The 24545-nt window shown below is 31.9% G+C and overlaps 1 protein-coding gene across 1 annotated transcript in view; it reads right to left on the bottom strand.

Moving 5' to 3' along the window:
• Pclo (piccolo presynaptic cytomatrix protein) overlaps positions 1-24545 on the bottom strand; it is a 200674-nt gene that overhangs the window by 137685 nt on the left and 38444 nt on the right. The window contains exons 5-7 of the mRNA XM_077796431.1: positions 12465-14652; positions 7346-7482; positions 3116-3206 (exon numbers count right to left, since the gene is read on the bottom strand). Coding sequence (XP_077652557.1) covers positions 3116-3206; positions 7346-7482; positions 12465-14652 — 2416 coding nt within the window. The remainder of the gene's footprint in view (positions 1-3115; positions 3207-7345; positions 7483-12464; positions 14653-24545) is intronic.

A 24545-nucleotide genomic window follows, 5' to 3' on the forward strand; every position in this document is an offset into this window, starting at 1 on the left:
AGAAGGATGAGAGATAAGGGCAAATGTTGCCTTAATATGTCTATGAATCCAATTTTGATCTGAGGACTCCCTCAAGGTATCATGAGAATCATGAGGGTTCAACTGTCATATTTTGAAAATTCTACAATGGATATGTTAAAATCACACTTTATTCATGTTTCTTATTTTGAAATTATTTTTGTTTTAATACATAAAAATACTTATTTAATTCACTAATTGAGCTTATTTTACATTATTTTTAAATAAATTTTTTATGCTACATTCAGGAAGATTTGTCTGATAAAATATTTAAAAAGGTACACAGTATCTCTACTTTCAATGGGTTTATGCAACCAAAATGAAGATTTTTTTCTTCTCTGCTGGGAGTGCAGGTATGTACTACATTCTACTTTTTGCTTTTTCCTGGCTTACTCTTATCTTGTTTTTCAAAGACAGTTAAACTATTGGTTTGGCCAGCTTTTTCAGTACTGATAAAGCTATTAGACACTGCTGTCTATCTTTAAACATGAGAAATAGGAATTTTAAAAATTTACTATGGATAATATCATTCATATAAAATTATAAGACTATAATAACACCCAAATGCGGTTAATCTTCCAGCTCCAAAAATCATGCAAGCACTGTCAATTTGGTTTTATCTATCTCTACACCATTTCTAGACTTAGTTTATTTTGAAACCAATCCCAGAAATTATACCATTTTATCTATAAATATTTTATCATGCATTTATAAAAATGGTAATTATAACTAATAACAATATATTGTGCTTTTGAAAAATGCTCAGAAAGTGGAGGCACTGTTTTCTCCACAAATGTGATGATTATGTGAGGTAATAATAAGTTAATTAGCTATATTTAGTTACTACACAATGTATACATACTTCAAGACATCATGATGTACATGTTAAATATACCCAATTTTGTTAATTTAAAAAGATATGCCCAATAGAAACATTTACACAAAATGGCAATCATGGATAAAAACCATTAAGAAGTCATTAATATCAACACATGTTTATTCAATCCTATTAGGCTTTTGCTTGAGCAGAAAATATCAGAATATATCACCAGGAGCATAGATATTCTATTTCAGGGTTTACCTGCTCATAGACATTCTCTGCCAAAGACTGCCTTTTATAACTTTAATTTTGCTTATACCTGCATTTAAAACAACATAAAATTTAAAGACTTATTTAAAAATATTACAGATTGTTTCAAACATTTAATTTAGCAAAGGATGATATTTCCTATACATATATAGGTAATATATTCAGCAGCAGTCAGTAAAGGGAAACAGAATGAGGAAAATGTTGTACTATTATTTTGGGTAGATAGCAAAAGAAAAAGGGGGCAGGTAGAGAGATTATATAATACATTGCTAGAAAAATTTTATTCAAAATAATAATCCTCTTTCCTCATTCTGTAAAATAGAGGAAATTGAATTTAGTCTTGAGGGTAGAATATAACAACAAATCAATAGCACTTATTTTTGCTATTATATTTTAAAACTTTTTTCTATTTGAAGTAAAAGAACAAATTAAAAATAAATTGCCGGAAATGAATAATAAGGCTGAGGGGATAGTTAAAATAACAATACTGGTAGAAAACAGATACACTGTAATAGACTATTGATGATATAGGAAAAATGATTTGAAGATTTCTATTATGAATCCTGCATAAATAATTTTGGCATTGCTGGAGAGTATTATGTGTTTAGCTTTATGAGCTGGAGGAATGAAATCATATTCTGTAATAACTTCTACAAAAGAGTCCCTGGATTTTAAAGTTCTACCCATGGAATTTTTATTAGTGCTTAAAATACAGTCTGAGGAACAATATAATAATTTGAATTATCTGTCTCTGGCAGATGAAAAATGACATAGTCTTAAAGGAAAACAATAATATTAGAGTCCTAATTGATTCATTCTCTGTGATAATAGATGAAAATTGCTCAAAGAAAAATCTTTTCCATATTTACATATTCCATAGTCAGATTTTAGACTAAACCCTCTTTGTTTTCTTTGTTGTATACTGCTTTATAAATCCCCCCAAAACCAAATCATGTTACTATATGCCATGTTCCATCTACTGCCTATACATATATTCACACATTAATACTCATATATGAATATTTTCTGTTGATATACAGCGTTCACAAAACAAAAAATGTATAGTACTTGAATGAGAAGGTGGAAAATATTCAGTTTTTGAAATTTCATTACCTTTGAAAAATGCTTCATCTCACTAACTTAAACAATATTTATTTGTAATATAGAAATTCTATTATCATTCATAAATTTCACGTTCATGAAAGACAAAGGAAGACTGAGGAACTCTCAGGTTGGAGGTTATGCAGGAGTCATGAAAATTATATCTAGTGACAGATCCTGTATTAGATCCTGAATTGGGAGGAGTGGGGGTAATGGATTAGTGGGGAAACTCAAAATTTGTATAAGTATTATAGATATCTTAAAACTATCATATCATGTTAATTTGGGGATATAGTTGTATAGATGTTACATTAGGAAATTGAACAAAGATTGAGCAAAAGAACGGTCTGTACTATTCTCCAAAGTCTAAAATTATTTTGAAATAAGAAGTTAATATTCCATTATCATAGTCTTCTGTCATGAATATTTATAAAGAACAAATAAAAAATATTCAATTTTCATCTTCAGTTTATAAAAAGACAAGAATGAATGAAAACAGCATAATTGATAGTGTTTTCATTGAGTAATATAGGGTAAAATATTCATTTAGAAGAACTTAAGATAGTTCTTTACTTTCTGTATAAGAATGTTTTATATTCCTAAAGCCGGTGACAGCATTCCTTAATAGAGCAATAGTTATGGAACACTGTCATACCTTGTACGTGTAAGAAATATAGTTAGTGATAAGAATGATCTAATCATGTACAACTTAGTGACTTCTCACATTTAGGACCATTTCAATGATGTCTTTTATTTTCAGCCTGCTTATTTTTGGACACTTTCTAGAAAACAACTTTGATATGAAAAGTGGTTTCATAAAATATAATGAGTCTTTTAAAATGAAATACAAATACATGTTAAACTGACATTAAAATAAAAGAGACTAGATTATTTGATTTACTTTACCTGAAACTGTGTGATCCTTAGAGTCTCTTGTTATTTTTATTCTTGCATGAGGAAAGATGTAGTGCATGGTCTTCCCATTCATCTGTATAATCTAAGACATACATGTGACAAGGTGAAACTCAATGTCAAAGACACAAAGTATAGTATACAGACTTTAGACTTTTTCATTTAAAAGCACATTGTTTAAATCAATGAAAATGCATTATTGGAAGATTGTCAAATGATAATTTAAGCATTGCATACCCACTGTATATAATGATTATATTTTCTTTCTGAGTTCATAATGAACATTTATAACTAATTATTCTTGCAAAGTGATTTGTCTTATTTGGGAAATTCATGAGTGCATGTAATAAGAGGTCCTAGAAGGTGTCTTTTATGACAGCCAGATGTAGTTATTATTGATGACAACAGAAGATGTAAATGCAAAATTTTCAAATTCTGATTTTGTTATGGACAGGCTAGAAATGCAAAAGCATTTTAAAATATTTTTTCAGCAATTTAGTAGTGCAAATAGAGAAAAAACAGAGGAAATTCTCCCCATTCTATCATTATAGTTAGGATTGCTTTATGTTTAAGTTGCTTGATTTTATTGTTGAATTGTATTTCTGTTAAGCACATCTAGAAATCTTGATGTATACCAAGACAAATTTTACTTAAATAAGTGAAGTCTTTGCTCATTCTAATAAATTCTAAATTTCCTTTGTATTCAAAGGTTGTGTTATTGATAGTGTTATTTCTCATTTATTATAGAAGCTTCTGAAAAGGAGTAACAATTCAAGCTATTATTGCAAGTCTGTCATTTCAATTCTTATTATTGAGACTTGAACATAACAATGCTATAGACTATTATGGTTGTTTCTACCTGGTGAAACGATACTTCTCAAACAAAAGTAAATTAGTGAATAGAAACTTGGCTTTATATTTTACAGAATTTTGCTTTCAAAAGAGACTTGTGAAATACTGAGAAATAGAAATGGGAATGATTTATTAATACAAAACAATATTATGCATTTTTGTAGTATAGACTCTTCCTATTGTCTTAAAAAATATTTGACTCATTGAAAAATGAAAGAAAGTTTAATAAATATGGAAATTTTGTGCTATTTTAGAATGTGTTTAAGAGGATGTGGGAATATAATTCCAAATATTAAACAGAATTTAGACCTGAAGAAATGTATTATATGAAGAAAGATTCCTTTGAAAACTCATGTGTCTTTAATGTGCCATGATAATTCCCAGTTGTAAAATTATTAGAATACTTAATATTAAAAGTAAAATAGATATTAAAAATGCAATTTAAAATTATATCCTTTAATAAATCAAAAACTTTAAACTTCCATAATTATGCTCAAAATGACCAAGAATCTATAAAAGCAGAGGCACCTTTTCCCACCTATGCACTAGATGTGATTCAGCTTTTTTCTTATCATTGCATATGAACGTTGAGAGAATCCTCTAGTGAATAGAGTCAAAGGTGGGGAGGTGCGGCATAAGAGTAGAAGAAATGCCAGGGGATGGAACTGAGGTTATGTATTGTCCCATATCTTGCCCTAAGGATCTGGTATCTATCCCTATTGTGTATTGTAAATTCTTCACGTACAGAACTATCACTTGCATACCACCCCTCAAAAGGATTGTTTTTATTCCCTAACTACAAATATTTCAAAAGAAATTATTTTCATGTAATGAGCTCGCATGTTTATGAAATAACAAGTTTGTGTTCACATACAATATTCATCCATTCTTTCACCTGAACACTACACTAGCTTGTTGCAGGGAGCAGTGTGTCTTACTGGCTTCATAGCATTACATAATGATACACCATGTGGATGGAATAGAGCTTGCTCTATATGCTCATAGTCCAGGGCATAATACATGGGGTAGTACTAGAACACAAACCAAGAACACTTTTCCCAGATTCGAAGGGTGATGATGGTAGTAGTATCAGAGAAGTCTTCATGCAAGAGGGAGCATATGCATAGTGATGAGCAGGATTAGCCAAGAGAAAGAGGAGGAGAAGATTCCAGGCAAAGGAAACAGCAGAACATTCAAAGGCCAGCATAAGAGACAAGTGGCTCCTTCAGAGGAACTTCATGTGCCTCAATGCAGCAGCTGCATGGGAACTGCAGAGGATGTGGGCATGAATGCAGAGTGGAGGTGTTTTGTAATAGTAATCATGTGTTGACCTTCGCATGGCTCTGTAATGGGTATTAGTCATATTTATAGATTAAGTAACTAAGGAAAATTTTAAAAATAAAAGAGGTTATGTGATATGTTCAGTTCACAAAGCCAGAGTTGGAGACCTATTTAATATAGCAGAGGTTAAACAAAAATACATATTGAAAGGTAACAAACTGAAAAATACATATTGAAAGGTAACAAATACAAGTTTGTGGATTTGATTACTTTTGAAGTGAATATAACTAATAAACATCTTCAGAACTATTCTTCTATCCCTCTAATGTATGTTTTATTTAAAATACTTTTAAAGCAGATAAGCTACTGCTTGCATTACTTAGTTTTTAAAATTCTTTTTGCCTCCACAGCACTTAATGAACACAAATTCTTGTTATGCTTATGTTTTCAAATAAAAGCATCTGACTTTATTGGTTCCAAGAGCTCATTATTACCTTTTTATGACTAGAGATGCATAGAAGTGAATAAAATGAAAATATTATTTTGCTATTCTCCAGGTGAAAATATAGTTATGATGCAATAGAGACAGTACTTGAGGATAAATATTAACACATAAAAAGTGTGAATTTTGTGCTTTATATTATAAACTTTGGACTGCTATGTAGTTAAGCATATGTTATCTTCTGTTTGGTATCTATTTATTAAAAATTATAAAGAATTGCAGAGAAATTTTGCCCTCCAAAATCAACATATTTGTTATTTGAGTGAGGCATATTTGTTATTGAGTGAGGTAATGATCCAGAAGAGGCACCCAGGGATTGGGGGATGGGCAGTGTTCCATTTCTTGGCCTGTGTGGGGTTGTATGAATGTTAAATCTATAACTATTTATAACTTTATATATTTGCACTTTACATGACTATGCATATATTTTTTTCTTTTTTTTAGTTTGTAAAATGTATATCAAAGTAAAAATGTGAAAAAGGTAAACTATTAGTAACAGTAAGAAAATACTCATTAGTCTATTATATTCACCTAATGAGAAACATTTTCTGCTTTATCAATCATAACAAGAAATTTATTAAATACATCTCAATGTTCTCAATTCTCTTTACTTAATTCTGTCATTATATTATTCTAAAAGTTTATATCATTTAAAATTATAATATACATTATAATATCCTCCATAAATATAATATATAATATACATATCCTCCATAAATCTAATGTATCAATTCATGTATGTTAATAATAGAAAATTATAAATAAAAATGTCATTAGAGATGCCATGTTTCATCTATTTACATTAGAATAAAATTTCAGAAATTTTTGAGGGTGAACACATATTTCTTAAATGTATTCTCAAATAATGTTAGATGGAAAATTAATGGAGAACACTGTTCTGGATATTGTGGGAATAGTAGGGTTGGGTGTTAAATGTATAAAAGTTTATGTTTTAGTTCTTCAGTTTACACAGTTGAGCTTATTATAATTTTCTTAAAGTACTTGTGTTTTCATTGGTTTGACCTAGGTTTGTGGAAAATGTTAACGTTTAGAGAAACAAATTAGACATTTAGGATATAATGAGTATGCTATTAAATAGCAATTCTTACAATGAAAGATATTTAAGAGTTTTATTTTCAACTGTTGTATTTATTATTTAAGTAATTGCAGATTAAGGAAGTAAATTTCAGATTTTTAAAACACATTAGAACATTAAGGTTCCTATCTAGATTTTGTTCATAAGAGTTGAAATGTAACAAACAGGGAAATTGTAAAAATAAAAATAAGCTAAGAAAAGTATAATTCTTATGAGCTCTTTAGGAGGTCCATTATTCTCCTTGTATACCAGTGGTGTATGTCTTATACAAATTTAATGATTATCTTTTGGAGAAATCTTCATTTAAATAGCTATGATCCAATGTCAATGAGTCAGAACTGATGAAGTGGGACACACACTTAAGTTACTGAAAAAAAATTTGTGAACTTGATTGAAAAACATTTAGGATAATTTTGAGACTACTCTAGGGTAGAATTGAGTCTTTTTTTGTTGGTGGTAAATTCTGAAAGAGATTACTAAATATAGCACTTACTTGTTCTTGGTGTTGACTGAGAGGTCTAGAGTGGACCAATCTTTCTGGCAATTTTCGGTCCATACCATGTCCGTTTTCCAAACGAGACTCCCTGGGTTTATCAAACCAATCCGTTTCCTCACGTCGCAAGTGATAGGCTTTGGAGACCAAGGAAACATCATACATTGCAACCACAACTAAAAAGATGATAGAGGGCGGCAGCTGCTCTGCAGTACTAACATGCACTAGGCTTGTTAATCATACATGCATTTCAAACACAACGCCCAATGGGATCAGAAAAACTACTTTCAATATTACACCAAAGATAAAATTATGTTAAAATTTATACCAGAAAATAACATAGAAAAAATGATGCACATGGATTTTCAACATCTCAGAACAAAATAAAACAAAATCAAATTTTAAATCAGAACAAAATGGAATTTAGATAGTGATGGAATATACAAATGAACATTTTATATTTAACCTCAGTCCTTCAGTGCCCACTTCTTCACCTCTCCTTACAACCCATCACGCACCATTAAAAATCAAAAGCAAATGTTTGCCTTGAATGTCAAAATTTCTGTTGTTCTCCCACATTTATATAAACCCAATAGCAAAATGAAGCTTCTGGTTTTAAAATTGGTGTTTTTTTAATATGACATTTCTATGACATTCACAAATAACCAAAAACATTTATTTCTAAGAAGATCCCAAATGTTATTGCTAGGAACATGTGTGCCACAGCAATTGGCAGCTTAATATTAAAAATGTATCTACTAGAAATTTTAAATACAAATAAAATACTACTCTCTGAAAAAAGCACTGATTCCAAAATTAGATCAAGAATTAACTGACTTTTAAAATTTATACTGTGACAAAACTTTACAACATAAAATACTTTTTTGAAAATGCAAACATACTTAAAATACACAACTGTTACTTATAATTTTCATTTCATGCCACTGGTACTTCCAAGGTTTCTTAAGGCTATTATAAAGTGACTATATACCCAATATATAGAATCTGTCCTATTATGGACTAGTTACATTCTTTCTAAAAAGTGTCCCTATTCATAGTCTTTTGGGAAATACACTGTTGCTTCCTAAACAGTAAATGGAGTAATTCTTCTCAAATGTTCATCCTGAAGTATTTGTGGATGATACTGTTAACCTATACTTTCTTAAAACAGCAGCTTCTATGAAGCACACTATTGAGTTTACCTCTCTCATTATAGATTCTTTTTTCTGACTACATTCCTGAGAATCTTCTTTCTAAAACTTGCTCCCAAGATCCTTCTCAGGCCATTTCCAATGTATGTACCATTACACACCTCAAAACTCCTGTGATCCTATCCAGCGCTGCTACTTAACCACAGCATTTTCCAAGTAAACATGGACTGAAATATGATGTGCAGTGGTTCAGTCAGCCTTGGATTTTAGGAAATACAACAGTACGTACCTTGCTTGAGGTTGCATATGTATTTAACTGATCTCACCTATTAGAGTATAAGCTGCTTGAAGGCAAGGTTCAGATCTTCTTTGGTTTTTAAAAAATTTTTCCTTAACACTGAAAATATTCCTCATTCATGACATAATATTCAATTGATATTTGTGGAACAATGAATAGATAATTAGTCATCAACTACAGAAAGAAGCTAAATATTCTGAATATGACAGATTTTAAAATAAAAATTTATCCCTGAGTTTCATTACTAGATACAAAAGATTATTCTTCACAATCTACTCAGTTATTATGGTATACCATAGTTTTGATTTGAAACCAAAGGACTAAATTTATAAAAGGATATTTAGTATAAGAAACATTTGAAAAGTAAATAAAACACAAAGCTTTAATAATCAGTCTTTGAAAACACTGGATTATCCTCAACCACACTGATTCTATTTTTATCTGATGTGCTTTTATTATAGATTTCTCGTGAAAATAAAATAATACATATTGTTTTCAATAAGTAAATATCTTAAATAATATATGATTTCACTTCAATCTATAATTTTGTGATTGCCATTTCATTTTCAATACTGACTGCATACTTTGATTTTTTGTTATATATTATATATATATATATAGTAACCCATATGTGACTGAATAAATTGACTTTTGTATTAGATTCTATGTTCATCATTTATACTTAGTTGTACATAAATGTCAATTGCTTATAATTACAATCGTCTGACATGTCATGGTAGAGTCGTATTTACAAAATAACTTATAAAAATAGTATCATGTTCCAAATTAATTTAAAAAAAATTTCTGGAAATTTATAGTCTTTTTAAAAACTTGATAATATTTTCCTGAATTCTTATGTGTAAAATACAAATAAGCAAGTTTAGGGTCCAGTATTGGCCATAAGAACAGTTCCATGAATAATTTAATTCTCCTTGATATCAAATATTAAAAAAAACCTATACACATTGATATTTGGGGTGAACATGGGACAAAGTAAAATGTGTTTTCAACAAAAGATCTGTGGTAGCAGAGAGGAATATGATTTGATTGTTTCTAACTTAGCGTCAAGCCAATGACCATAATATCAAGTAAAATAAATTATGTCTAGTTAGATTTTTTATATCATGTGTAATATTTCACAGAACTAGAGTCTTACAGAATACATCTGAAAAACATAGTTTATAACAGAGTTTAATTAAATTCAAAGAAAACATGTAACACAATTTGAAAGCAATAAATTTGTTTTGTCAACATAATGCTAAACAACCCGTTGTATGTTATACTGTTTAAATATATGTTAGTAATATTCAGAAACAGACATAGGATTATACTTGATAAAAGGTTGTTTAAAAAATGCCTAATATTTTGAGTTCATACATTTCAGGAATTGCGTGACTAGGAAAAATAATTTTTATTTTTTCCTTAAATACCCAAGGAATCCAAGATTTCAAAACTTCAAAATAAAAGTAGATCGTTGCTCACCAGAGAAAAGCAAAATATTCATGTGACAAAAACAAATATGTAGATTTTACATATTTTTTAAAGATCTTTATTTATTTATTATTTTTATGTGGTACTGAGGATTAAACCCAGTAACTCACATGGGCAAGACACATGCTCTACCACTGAGCCACAGTCCAAGCCCTGCACATATTTTATATACTCACTATGATTCAAATGTTGCATATATAATTCAGTTTGTTATACTTGTCTTTTAATATTGTATTAACAATCTTTATGAATTTTTTGACTGCCTAATTTTAAATGCATTTTAGTTTTTAAATGTCATTTAAACTACTTTCTTCTTTGGTATTCTTTTTAGACACTGCAGAATAATATAGGCTGCATAATATGTGATCATCTACTTTATCAAATCACTTTTTTTCATCCTTTGATGACTGAGCATACATCAAATATACATAAATGAGAAATAAATGCTCATTTTCACATGGCTGTATATAAATAAATGCCACATACTGTGATACCCATAAATACTTTTATATCCTGCCCCATGATTGGAAAAAATTAGTGAGAAATAAATGTGTATTTGAAAAAAGTGATAAAAATTGTTTCCACTAATATCACAGTTATTGCTAAGATACATAGATTCATTCAAACAACTGGCTAAATTTTAAAACATACACAAATGGAGCATTTTATTTAAATGGCTATCAATAACAATGGTCAAGTCAACATCCTGGAGTAAAAAACAGCAGAAGGTGATTGGACTACTGGAATTTTACAAACAAAAGCATTGTGTCTGCCTTCAATCCAGTGATAAGTCCTATAAGAACTGTAGAACTTAGTTTTTAAAATCATAATCCTGTTTAAGCCTTAGGAATTTAGTGAGGCCCTAAGCAACTTGGCGAGACCCTGTTTCAAAATCAAATATAAAAAAGTTGTGAGAACGAGGCTCAGTGATTAAGTAAGTGTCCCTGGGTTTAATCCTGGTACCCAGATAGATAGATAAATAAAATAAATCATGGTTGTGTCTAGATATGGAAATAGAATGAAATTCCTTTTCATAAAACACATTTTCTTTGCAAGTCCTCGGGAAAAAGCCTTGAAAGGAGAGATTTACAAGTTAGGTTAGTCTTTGGCGTCTCCAAAGAAATGAAGCAATAATACTTTTGGTTGACAGAAGCTACATTCTTATGTAAACCTAAGAGTCAACTAAGAGTTGATCTCTTGGAAGGGGCAAGGCTCTTCACATCCCTGTACTTTTCCTTCATGTCTAAAACAAGAAGTGCAGTAGATAATTTTCTAAAATCCTCATGCTTCTGTATAATTAAGTAAATAAAAACCCATTTTAAACTGGTTTTTATTTAAGTATGTGCTTGTCTTAAAGCAGTTGTTCAATATGAAAAACTACTGAAACAATTTAGGGCTGAAAATATAAAATGATAACCAAAAGTAAAGCCGATGCATGAAACAGGAAGGACTGAACTCCAAATAGCTAACATCTGACAAGCAGTTTACAATTTTTTCAATTTGAAATCTAAAAAATGCTTCATAGATACTGGTGAGTTTATTTATTTTCAATATGTATTTAGTGCTAAGCTTTCTAGTATGTAGTGCAAAATGTGCAAATCTGTCAGTAATACTATTCATGAGAGAGATAAAAAGGAAATCATTCATTTAGTGAGAATTACATTATACTGACATCAGAGGCTGATTGAAAACTTCTTAAAAAGAGCACATTCTCTAAACTGGTAAACAATCATGTCATAAAAATGATGAAATAATTCTCTATTACAGAGTCTAGCAAAATAGTGCTAAATGGCTCTAACCCTTAATAATGTCATAAACTGAAAGAAATTGATCAAAAAATTTAAAAATGTATTTGACAAAATGAAAAACTTTCCAGCTGTGTATTTAAAGGATGACCATATTTTATTAACAGAATTATTTGATAATGGTTTTAGAAAAGCAGACACAAAACAAATTAAGCAATCAAGAAACAGAATAAAAGAATAAATTAAAAATAAAAGCATGCCACAAAATCTATACACAAGATAAATTTTCCAAGTACAAGAAATAAAATTGAAGTAAACATGCATAACACACACCAAGAAAGGTAGAATACATCCTTGGAGAAGGAAAATTAAACATGCAGAAAAATAAGAGTTTGAGTTTTGATAGTAACAGGGTAGTCTGAGGCCCAATTTACCTTCACTGTCTGACATGGCATGTTGGAAGTCATCCATGATGAATGCTATGTCACGGTCATAGCCCCGAGTTCGTGATTCTTCTCTCATGTGTTGCTGAACCTCAGGCAATGAGTGACTTGATCCAAACTGGTCCCTGGTGTCTGCAGATATTGGTGGCAGGGGTCCAGCTGCAGCTCTAGCCATTCCCATGGGTTGTCCAACTGGACTTAGTGGACTTTCTTCTTCAGAATTCTGGGCCACAATAGGTATCCTTCCTCTACTCTGGCTAATTGGCAAACTGGTAGGCTTAGTTCTGGCAGAGGATGATGCATGACTAAAGGAAACATCTAGAGCTTCAGCTTCTTGAGCTTTCAGTCTCAGTGACGAGCTGGAAGAATCCCTTTTAATTGATAAATCAAGCCCATAGACAGATGAAGGTCTGGAGGAAGGTCTGGACCTGCTGCCGCTGCTGTATGGCTTATCTGCTTCATCCTGTAGAGCTGACCGTATGGTATTTCCTAATGTGCCCAATCCTGAGCCGAGTGATGATCCCATAAATTTTTGTTGGTCTGTAATATTTTTTCTGAGGCCAAAAGTGATGTCATCTTGAAGAAGCCTTGCCCTAGAAGAAATACCACCAATAGAAGAAGTACTAGAAGTCATATAGCTTGAATAGTCAGGTTCAAGGTCTCTACTTTCTTGGATGGGTGAAAATTTGGACATTTTAGGGTCTATTAGTGATTTCTTATGCTTTGACTGCTTTTGATAAAGTATGGCTGCTGGCAATTGTTTGGCTGCTTGTTTTTCAAGTGTGAGTCTACCGATGCTATACTTTTCAGATTTTGGAAAATGTCTATAGCTGGTATCAGCATGGTAATAATGTGAAAGACCAGCAAGGTGATCTAAGCTCTCTGTTCCTCTGCGGAATTCTTGCTTAATCTGATGTTTCAGAAGCTTTAACTCATAAGGATCCTCCATTGGATCTTCCTCTGCCTTCACATAACTATGCAATCTGGAGGAACTCTGTAAAGGTGCTAGGAAATCCGTCACTTCTTGAGACCTACGTGCCTCAGTGGTTCTAAGGAGACGATCTGTTTTTGACAGATCCTTTTCATGAAGGCTAAATGCACTGCTTAATGCTGCTGTTCCTTTGCTTATTTCTCCAATGTCATCAATTAGGACATAATTTCGTGAAGTATGATGGTCAATATCTGCATAGAAAGAATCTGCAGATATGCTTGATATTGGACTGCTTGCCATGCTACTTCGTTCCTCCAAACCTATTCTCAAGTCTAAGCTATTGTACTTACTACCAAGATGGGAAACAGCATATGTATTGTCAGTAGAAACAGGTGCTATCATCAGGGGTTGATTTCGAATCACTTCATAGTTTGAAGTTATCTTGGGTTCTAAATACAATGTGGTTTGCCGTGGCTTCGGTTGTATCACCATCATCTGTGATGGTAGCTGGTAAGATGGTTGTGGGGTTGGTGTAGGTTGAGCTTGGGGTGTAAAAGACATTGTTGCCACAGCTTGGAAAGTCGGTTGAGTTTGATAAGGTGAAACTTGCTGATGGTACAGAGTTTGTTGCTGAAAATGGGATTGTTGGGTGTATGGGGTGGGTGCTTGGGTAGGAAGAGCAGGGGAAGAATACTGGTATTGTGTGTAAGGACTCGTTGGAGGGACCAGCTGAGAATCTGTTTGTGTCTGTGGTGGTATGAACTGGCTGAACTCAGTTTGGGGGGCAGTTCTTGGTCGCTCAATGCCATGCTGACTTTCAATTCGGGTTGGCCTGGTGCTGCTGACTTCACTGTCAGACATGTAATCACGATCCTCAGCTACCCCCTGGAGGTATGCTCTCTCCCTCTTTTCCCTCTCCTTTAATAAAGCCTCTTTTCTCCTGTTAATTCCCATTTCCAGATATCGCAATTTGGCATCAATCTCCTTTTCTTCTTCATCCAGTTCTGCTTGTTTCTTTCTGAGCTTTGCAGATTCCCTTTCTACAAGATCAAGCTCTCTGTCTATGTCCTGGAGAATCTTGGCTCTAGCCATGGTGTTGGTTCTGCAGATCCTTCTCCTGGACACAGTGCCCATTGTGCTGAAGGTCGATGGAGTTCCTGTCGAAGCTTCTTCAGGAGGTGGATTTGGCAGAGTTCTCTTAACTTTCTTCTGGGTACCAGAGGGTGTCATGGTTTGAGAACCTTTTGTCTATAATCAAGCAAACAAAATATAGTACTTTATTATCAATGACAAAAGCAAACACCAAACAAACTTCATAATTTACATTTAAATAAACTGATTTTTTGTATATTTTTACCTATGAGAGCATAATAAAATAAAAATGTCATATGTAATTTTAAGTATTGGTCACAAATATGGTTAACTGGAAAACATTTTTTTTTCCTGGTAAATTGGTTACTTATTGTTATAACACCACCAGTAACATGAGAGAGAACTTTGAAATCAGCACCAAACTCATTGCTTATGTAAGCTTCTACTTAGTTTGATTCTTGGGAGAAGTCTTAAAAAACTCATTTTTTCTTCTAAACCCACACGGGATTACCTAATGAATCTGCTACCAGACTATCTGTGTCAGCCATCTAAAATACAAGTTTCACTGGCTGAAGATGTTTGTTTATGATATTAAGTTTCCTATTATACCTATCTTGCCATTTCCTCCTCTTCCCACTGGAGTAGCTGTCATTCCTTTTCTAATTCTATAATATTTTGAAATGAAATCCTCAGATTCTCTAATGCCTCCCCCCAAAAAAATAATGATTTGAATTAATTTCCAGTTACCTCTTTCAATATTTTAATTATTTAGGTCCCACATTTTCTTTACACTTTAGTATTCTTATGTATTTTTTTTCTCCTTCTAAGTGCCTTAGCAATATCTTCATGAAGCAAAAAGAATTGACTAAAAGAAAAATTCACTGGGACCATTTTTGAAATCAATAAGATAAAATGCACAGTTGGTGAGTTGTCAAGTATTTTAAATTTTTTTTTAGTTAATTTGCCATATCCTTGCCTACTAAGAAGCACAGGTGTTGAGAATCATATAATTTTTGGCTATCATAAGATATGAGAGTTGCTAAACTGATGTTCTCAAAGTACCCAAGTATTCCATAGCAGATTTACTCAGGTCTTCTGCCTGCCAGCTGCCTGTTCTTTATGAGAAGCTGTCTTTTACTTTCTTTCTATTAAAATCCAAAGACATGAATTCTTCTCCATCTCCTCAGTCACCATGATACTGATAGTAGAAAAATAACAGAAAATACATGAGGCTATGAATTTTGAACTTGAAAATTAATTAGACCACATTTGTCCTAGACCCTGGGCTTTTGTTGCCTTTTATCACTTCTAAATTCATTTCCTCCATGGCTTTCATCTGCTTTCTGGTGTCATTTTTTCTGCTCATGTATCTATACTAGTTGGTTCCTCAGTCAACAGCCATAATATGAAACATTATCTGAAAGTGATATGTGTGTTTCTGAAATTTAAGATATTTGAATGGAAAAGAATAAAGGCTGTCAGTCTCTGAAACAGGTTACAGTGATTTTAAAATTGTAGCCTTTTCTTCCTCACAGAGAAATCTGAAGAAAAACGCATAAAGCATATGTCCAGAGGGGCTATCTAGCATGTTACTTGTTCTCGCTCAACCTCAGTTCATTTCCTGTTATATAATAGACACAATCAAATCATAAAGTTGTTTTGAGGACTGAATGAGAAAATTGTATAATACTGTAGGCACCCATTAAATACTGTTTTCTTTAAAAATCTTATCTCTGCAGAAAACTATTAGGTATTGATAAAGTCACTTTCCAAATCCCTTAAAAATATTGACTTATAAGAATATACATGTCATATCTTTGACTATCAACTGGTCATAATTAACAATAAACTGAGAATAGGGATCTTATAATTATTTTTTTTCATTAATAATTTTCCAAAATGCAACATAGATAAATGTTTCATAATTTTGAAAGTTTTTCTACAATAATATTTTCAGTCCAACGGAGTTCAATAATAGGGTGAAAATTATGCATTGTTTGTTTTTCCTTAATTTGCATGTGGGAGATTAGTTATAGGAATTTTAAAATTTAGTATTTTCTCCTGTACTACATGCTAATGACTATGAAATGGCTTGATAAGGGGGTGTTTAGTTTTGTTACCATGGAAGTGTTATAGCACTGAATATAGAAACATTCCAAAATAAGAACTCTCCTTCCTACCAAAGGAGACGGATATGCTAAATACCCTGATGTGATTATTACAACAATGTACATGTATCAAAACATCACACTGCACCCCAAAAATATGTACAATTATATTATGTGTCAAAACCAAAGTAAAAAAAAATAGAAATAGGGAAAATAAAAAAAAGTCCACTGGTAAATACAAAACTAAATGATTCTGGTAGAATGATTAAAAGATACAAAAAACAGATATTACTGCAAGGGAATGGAGAAATGGAGATAATGAAATGAAATTTCTAGATAGTTAACTAAATTTTTAAATATTATTTTAAAAAGTATTGTAGGTTCTCATTTAATGGGTACAAATATTTGTTGAATGAAGAAATGAAAGAATTGTGACTATTGACTTGTGACTATTTTTAAAGGTTCTCAACATTTCAGAATTCACTAAATAGAACTGCAGGAAACCATAAAAATGACTACTTATTATATTGAATAATTCTTAATGAGAATAACTATGAATTAACATAAATTGCTATGGTTCATACCTGCACACAATTTTTTCCTAATGTAACTTTGTTTTGCTGTTTATGTTTTCATTTGAAGATCAGGCTTAGTCAAATCTATTTTTTCTAAAGAATTCCCAGGTTAAAGAAACATTCCAGGTGTTTGGAACTTCTAATTATCTTTCCAGATTGAAAATATTTACTGACCCATGACTGGTTTGGGAGCCATGGATTTGAATCATGAAAATAAGAAATAAAGAATAAGCAAGAATATTACTGAAAAGATTTTAATCCCTCAAAGAAGTTTTCTCCTATAGAGGGATCCTCTATAGTATAGTGTCCTATTAGGAAACTCCTAGAACATGTGCAAACCTTGTTATAGTGAAAATCTTACCATTCATTATTCAAAATAAATATATTCTCAAACATGTATTGACCATGAGGAATGATGAAAATTATTTTCATAAGTTGAAAGGCAAAACAAAGCAATATAAATCAAATACTTGATTTCTTAGCTGTAGAATTCCAAAAAAAAAAAGTAGTGTACATGTCAAATTTATCCACTTTGCAAATCAAGATATTTTTCAATCATGTCCATGCATCCACTCCGGAAAAAAAAAAGAGAGATTGCTGGCTACCATGTGCTAGGCACTAGCATAAAAATGAGAACTAATACTAGTCTGTTATCTATTAGCACATATGAATATACAGGGTATCTTAAAAATTGCATGGACACTTCAAAAATGGGAGTCTGTATAGATAAAAACTGTTTCTTATCATTCTGGTACATTCCCACAAAAGCTCAAATATCTAGAAATTGCATTAGGATAAAGGATTGGGTCACATTCTGAGTATAAGGGACTAGAAGGGTTCATTACTAAAGGTTTTGATGCCTAACAAAAATGCAACAAAGTGAGGAGGATACCAAATGAACATTTTGTTTAAATCACTTTTCTTCTGTGGATTGGCTTTGCATCTTTGGTGCAGGACTTAGAGCTATGTTCTGTAGACATGAACGTAAGAACATAAAAATAGAACAGTAATTGCTCATTTGCTCACCTTCTAATTTCCTAAGCCAGAGAGGTAATAGCCTACCTTGTATATAGGTACAATACATAATTACCTGTAGTATGTAATTTGAAACAAACTGATTTCCAGGTCCAAATAGGGATTCAAAAACTGAAGTTCTTTAGGACTTAAATTTTTCACCATTATTCAGATCTTTGGACTACGATAATAATGTCCGTGGTTACATTTAAATTGCTAGCATTGATAAAACATTAGAATATGATATAGATCATAACAGGAAAGCTATACTGGAGATGAAAATGGAGGACTATTTTGACTATAACAGAAACCATAAACCCAAAACCTATAGGGCCAGAAGGTGTGAAGCTTAAAATGAGATTAGAGAAAAATAGAGGTGATGTGTTGAGCTGAGAGATTAAGTCCCATCTGTCAAGGTTGTCTCTAGCAGATTACTATCATGAAGAAATGGAGACCCAGTATTGTGAGATCTTCTGTGTTGTTCAGAGAATGTCTGAAATTCATTTATAAACTTGGGCATGTATTTAAAATGGCTTCAAAACATTGTTGAGGCCAAAGAAACCAAATTTGGGGGCTGCAGTCAGAATTCATTGTTCTAAAGTTTTCCTAGCGGAGGTGGGTGCTTACCAAAAAGTCATTGGTTGGTCAATCAGTGATACAGACTAGTTGAGAGAAAGAAGAAAATGAAGCAATGAAGGAGGATGTGGAAAGAGGAGAAGAGTCCTGCAGACAAACTTCAGTTCTTTGTTAAGTTTCCTGGCTTCCTTCATCATCAGTGCTTAACTCTTACCTCTCCTCCTTAAGAATACTTTCCTTTACAATGCCCCATTTCCCTATCTATTGTTCCTAGGATACTTTCAGCTATACAGATAATTAAGATCCTCTTTGGTCACAGCTCATTGCTGGACCCATTTGTATTAGTGAATATAAACTGTAGAACCATTCAATAATTACAGATTTAAGTTTAAATGTGCATGGTTATGTGTGTACTTAGGTTGATCGGTATTACTTAAGAACAGAAAAATATTATAAAGAATTTCAAGTAATTTCTCACCAACTTATGATTTAAAACGAACTGACTTTCAAGATGATAAATCTTATAAACTACTACTTAATTCTAATAATTCTAACTAGTTCAATATAATATAAAACAGCAGCATTCAGGACTCCAAAACAGGGAATAAAAACAAAATGACATAATTTTCTTAGAAAACATCAAGAGTTGTATAAAATTAAGTTTATCATGATTACAGATGATGTAGCTAGAAGTCATAATTAGAGGATAAGGGTCTAGAAAACCTTGGTGTTTAATAAGATTTTTCCTGTTGAAAAGCTTAGTAGTAAAGTTGTTTTCAGATACAGGTGTTACCCTTGATTTGAAATATATATATACTGTAATAAAACTACTGGATGTAATATTTAAAATAAGGAAAGAAAATTCTAATAACAGAATTGAGTTTGATGGGAGGACTAGAAGAATAGCTAATACTAGATTACAATACAAGGATGTAATTGGGATAACAAGCAAATAACTTTCAGGTTAAGTTCTGCTGTCCAAAATTATTTTAAACAATTTTTCTCTGAGGAGTCCATTTAAACCATTCAACTTATATGGAAAAGGAAAGAAAGTTTTGCTTGTCCTAATGTATCAGGAAAATAATAAAAATTAGTAGGGCATATATGGATACACTACCATAAAGAAGTTTTTTAAAATATATATGCACACGCAAATATAATGAATTGTCTTATTGTCAAGATAATCTAAGCTCAATCTAAGGATGAGAAAAAGGGATATTTATGCTGTTTCAAAAACTTGAATGTTAAAATACAACAGAATTATAGTTTAAAGTCACAGATTCCAAACAAAATTATCCAATTACATACAATATCGAAAAATTCAATTTATTCATTTATTTAAATAGTTACTAAAAATAATGTTAAAATGCATTGTTCTAGTTGGACCTGGTGGTTTGTGAGGCTGAGGCAGGAGGATCTCAAATTCAAGGGCAGCCTAAGCTGCCTCAGCAACTGACTTTGTTTCAGTAAAAAAAAAAAAAAAAAAGGTGGGGAACAGGGATGTAGTTCGGGAGCCTCAGGGTTGAAGCTCCTCTCTCCCCTGGGTTTTATCCATAGTGCTGTTAAGAACTCAAACACTCCCCAATGTTCCTTTAGGCAACTGATGTATAAAGGAACCACCTCAAGATGGATGGTAAGCCTGATTTGAACAAGTATGAAACCATTTCATGGTACCCCATTAATACATATGGAGACATTACATGTATATTAATATATATAATTTTTATGTATTTGTGCCAGTTAAAAATTAAAAAAAAAACTATTTCAGTATTTTGCTAAATAACTGCTGGTATCAATATCAGAGACATGCTTCTAAACTATTTTGCCCTTAAAGAGATATGGGAATGTATTTTTCATTTTATAAATAAAGAAAACCATACTAGCCAATTGGAATAAAGGCTCATCATGAAAATCATGACATATCTTATATTTTTAAGTTTGTTCTTTCAGTTAAGAAGGAAGTTTGGATGAAGGCTCTTTACTTTTAGATAATGGAGATGGGGATTCATTCTCAAAGTGTAATTTCACATATATTTATTCATAAGGAGATGTTACATATGAAGATATAATTTTCTAGAGAAAATGTAACCTCTTTAAAGGTCATCTATGTGATGTTCCAGGTGACTTAGAGGAGTATATAAACAGAGTTTTAATGGGACCCAGATAAGATGGCTTTATTTACAGCTTGGAAAAGGACAAGACATAATAGACCTAACAGAAGTCTTGGCCTTTTGGAATGGATGGGACTTAAACAGTAAAATATTTTTTAAAGTGGAGGGAATAATATTAAATATAAATTTTCAGAGAAATACCAAGAATGATCTGGTTTTATTTGGAGAGGATGATGCATCAATATCAGTGATAGGGTAACAGATCCAGAGAATGCTCAGTGCACTAGCAGAGAGGAAAATGGAAGAGTAAATGAAATGTATATGAAAATACAAAACAAATCTTTTAAAGCTGTATCTATGTTAAAATCGCAGTTCACCCATTTTCTTCTTTTCCAGGTGGAAAATCATCCCTGTTTATTATATACTGGTCAAATTTACTCCAATAGCATACCAGGGCAAGCCATAAAAGTAACCACTTACAATGCACTGTACTAGGCAACAATCTGTATGGTTTGTCAAAGAGAAAACTGTGACAGCCCAATTTAATTTCCTTCAGTGGTAATGTGGCAGTCTGTGCAGATAACTCAGAAGCAGTAGATATAATCGAGAAATGTCTCTGCAGAATAGTTAATGCTTTCTCAGGACAGTCACCAATATGGTTTTGTCCATAAGAATGAAAAGTAGTAATACAGTGTGTCAGGTACCAGCATACAGATCACCGTTACTCATGGGTCATCAATATATGGAATCAGTCAAGGTTTCTTTCACTTGATACTAATGATATTTTGTATCAGATGATTCTATGCTGTTGGGGGCTGTTCTGTACATTGTAGGATATTTAGCTGCATCTCTGCTTTGTACCTGCTGAATACTAACAGCATACTGTATCAATCAAAAAATGGCACCATGTATTCCAAATTATCTCCTGGGAAGCAAAATAGTCCTGCATTAAGAATCACGGATGTAAGGGATATACTAGACAATGCTGTCAGGAGGAGATTATTGATATTATTATTAATATATTTATTGATGAGGAGAATGCTACTATTTGTATGATAGTATCTTAGTCTATGGGAAAACAGACTTCTCAGAGGAACTGTAACTTCAATGGTGCCTTGATGGATAATTGGGTGGGAAAAAGGATAAAAGAAAAAGACACATTCTAATTTATGATAATGATCTGAGTGGATTAATAAAGATAAGTATGTACCAGATTATTTTTGCCTTGTTTTAAATGTTTCATGACCCTAAATCAATCTTCATTTCCGGTTAGCTTTCCTGAGAATGGGTTATTATAAAGAAAGACAATCCATGACCACCACGTGAGCCAAAATGACACTGATGGAGCTGCATGACCATAAACTTTTACCTCCAAAACAATGTATTTTTCTTTATATCTTACCCACACTCAGGTATTTTGTCATAGAAACAGAAAATAAAAGTCATGAGAAAATTTCTAGAACTGCAATAGCTACAAAAAGCTTACAATGTAAGAAATTGTCAAATTAAATGAAAAATTTTGTAAATGCTAGCACTTAATTAAAGTTGTCTCTTACTCTAGGATTTATTTAAAAAGAAGGATCAATGATGTAATTTAAAAAAGATTTAAACCTTAAGAAAAGAAGATAGTTCATTTGAGAAATTAAGTACCAGAATTACCAGGGAGATCAGTTGAAGAACTACGCTTAATTTTAAAATCAAGAAACTCTTGTCATCTTAATAAAAATTTAGTAAAGTAAGAATTGGAACCAAGAAAATTAATCTATATGGAAGCCCACAGAATATTAAAAATAGTTGGAAACATTTATAATGAACAAGAAACATTCACATGTTATTCATGTCACCATACTAAAGACTGAGAATGTAATGATGAGTAAGACGCGGCCTCTGCCATTTAATTGTGCAAGAAAACACACAGAAATTGAAAACAGAAATAACTTTCAGGGTCATAGGTTCAATCTCATTTGAACTCTCCTCATCTAGAAACTCTATTTTAATAAGAGAATAAATACACTTTTAAACCTTGATAAGAAGAACAATACTTATACATACTAACCTCCTCTCTGACTTTATCTTCTTCAGTTCTGTTCGTGGCTATTCATTTTTTTTAGGATGTAAAGAAAATCTACAAAGAGCTATGATTCTTCAGCATTAGGAAGGGAGAGGAAATATGTAGGGTTTGTCCCCTTCTAAATAAGGTAGCTTTGTAAAATATATAAACATACATCATCACATTCCTTTAACACTGGGAAGTCAAGGTGGGGGAATATGACTAGGCACATTCTTCCTACTAAACTGACTATTAAGCAGAGTTTCACTCTGAAATATCAATGAAAATACTAATACACAGAGTCCCTACCTGTCCCTCAACAACAGAAATTTTCAATTTTGACACAAAGCAGCAGTTAGATATGGAAATATATCTCTGCTGTACAACATTAGTAATGTGTTCCCAGAATAAGCCATTATTTTTCAGCATTACTCTATCCTCCACATCAAACCCCACAGAGCTGAAACATACATGTTTAATGTGAAGGAAGTTCTAAATGATAACATTCATAGAAAAATAGTCTAAGTACTGATAAATTACTGGAAATCCATTAGGCATTGCAATAGAATGCAGTGTCTCATTACATTAAACAGCCATCAAATCTCTCCAATTACAGTACTGTGGAACAGCTGAGCAATGGTTTCCATGCAGCAAATACTAGATAAGCAGAATTATCACTATGAGAATACTTGTGAATTATGGAAAAAGTACAGACGCTTATATCATCAAACATTCTTGAATATGCACTGCCAGCAGAGAACATTTACCATTTGTAAATGTAATTGAAATTGTTAGAAAAAGTAGTTTTTATCTAATTGCAAAATTCCAGTGGCAACAAAACTGTGAGAAACTAATTTACAGGACCCTATTAATAAGAGAATAAAAATAAAGTCATAAAACATATTTATATGTCATGCACAAATTATTTATCAAAGTCTAACCGTCTAGACAAAAATGTTCTTCAATAAATATTGTGAAAATGACACTCAACGTTTCATCAGACATCTTTAAGCTTTTCCTTAATGCACCTCTTGTCCCAATTTGTTTTGTTTTCTTGCTGAAAGTCATTGCTCTTGGGCTGAGCAGTCAAGCAGAAAACTAGTTTCTACCTCACTGGACAGAGCATTAGACATGCCAGTCTGTGTGGCATTTATTGCCTTGTATTTTCTGAAGAGTCCCAAAGAGATTAATTTCTTCCCTTTTCTAAAATCAGTATAAAGTATTTAAGAAAACCGTCTAAGAGTTATTTTTTTAAGGTAGACTTCTAAAAAATGTTTATATATGTGTCTATGTATTTCTCCCTTCCATTTCTTTCCTTCCTTCCCCCTCTTCCTCCCCAATAGCTGGCTTTGACACAATGAATAAAATAATATATATTCTGTTCATATGCTCCTTTGATATAGCTCAGTATGATAGCCATAGGTTTTCTTTTTTTTTTTTTTGCTGTTTTTCCTCTCACCTGCTTTCATGTACATACATACATACATACTTATATACACACATATATCTATATTTCTGTTGAGATATATACAGATAGATCTATATATACCTCTATACATATATATCTCAACAGAAATATAAAAATATATAGATAGATCTATGGATCTCAACAAAA

The sequence above is a fragment of the Urocitellus parryii genome, chromosome 3 (genome assembly GCF_045843805.1).
Source record: "Urocitellus parryii isolate mUroPar1 chromosome 3, mUroPar1.hap1, whole genome shotgun sequence".
In the NCBI taxonomy this organism is placed as follows: domain Eukaryota; kingdom Metazoa; phylum Chordata; class Mammalia; order Rodentia; family Sciuridae; genus Urocitellus; species Urocitellus parryii.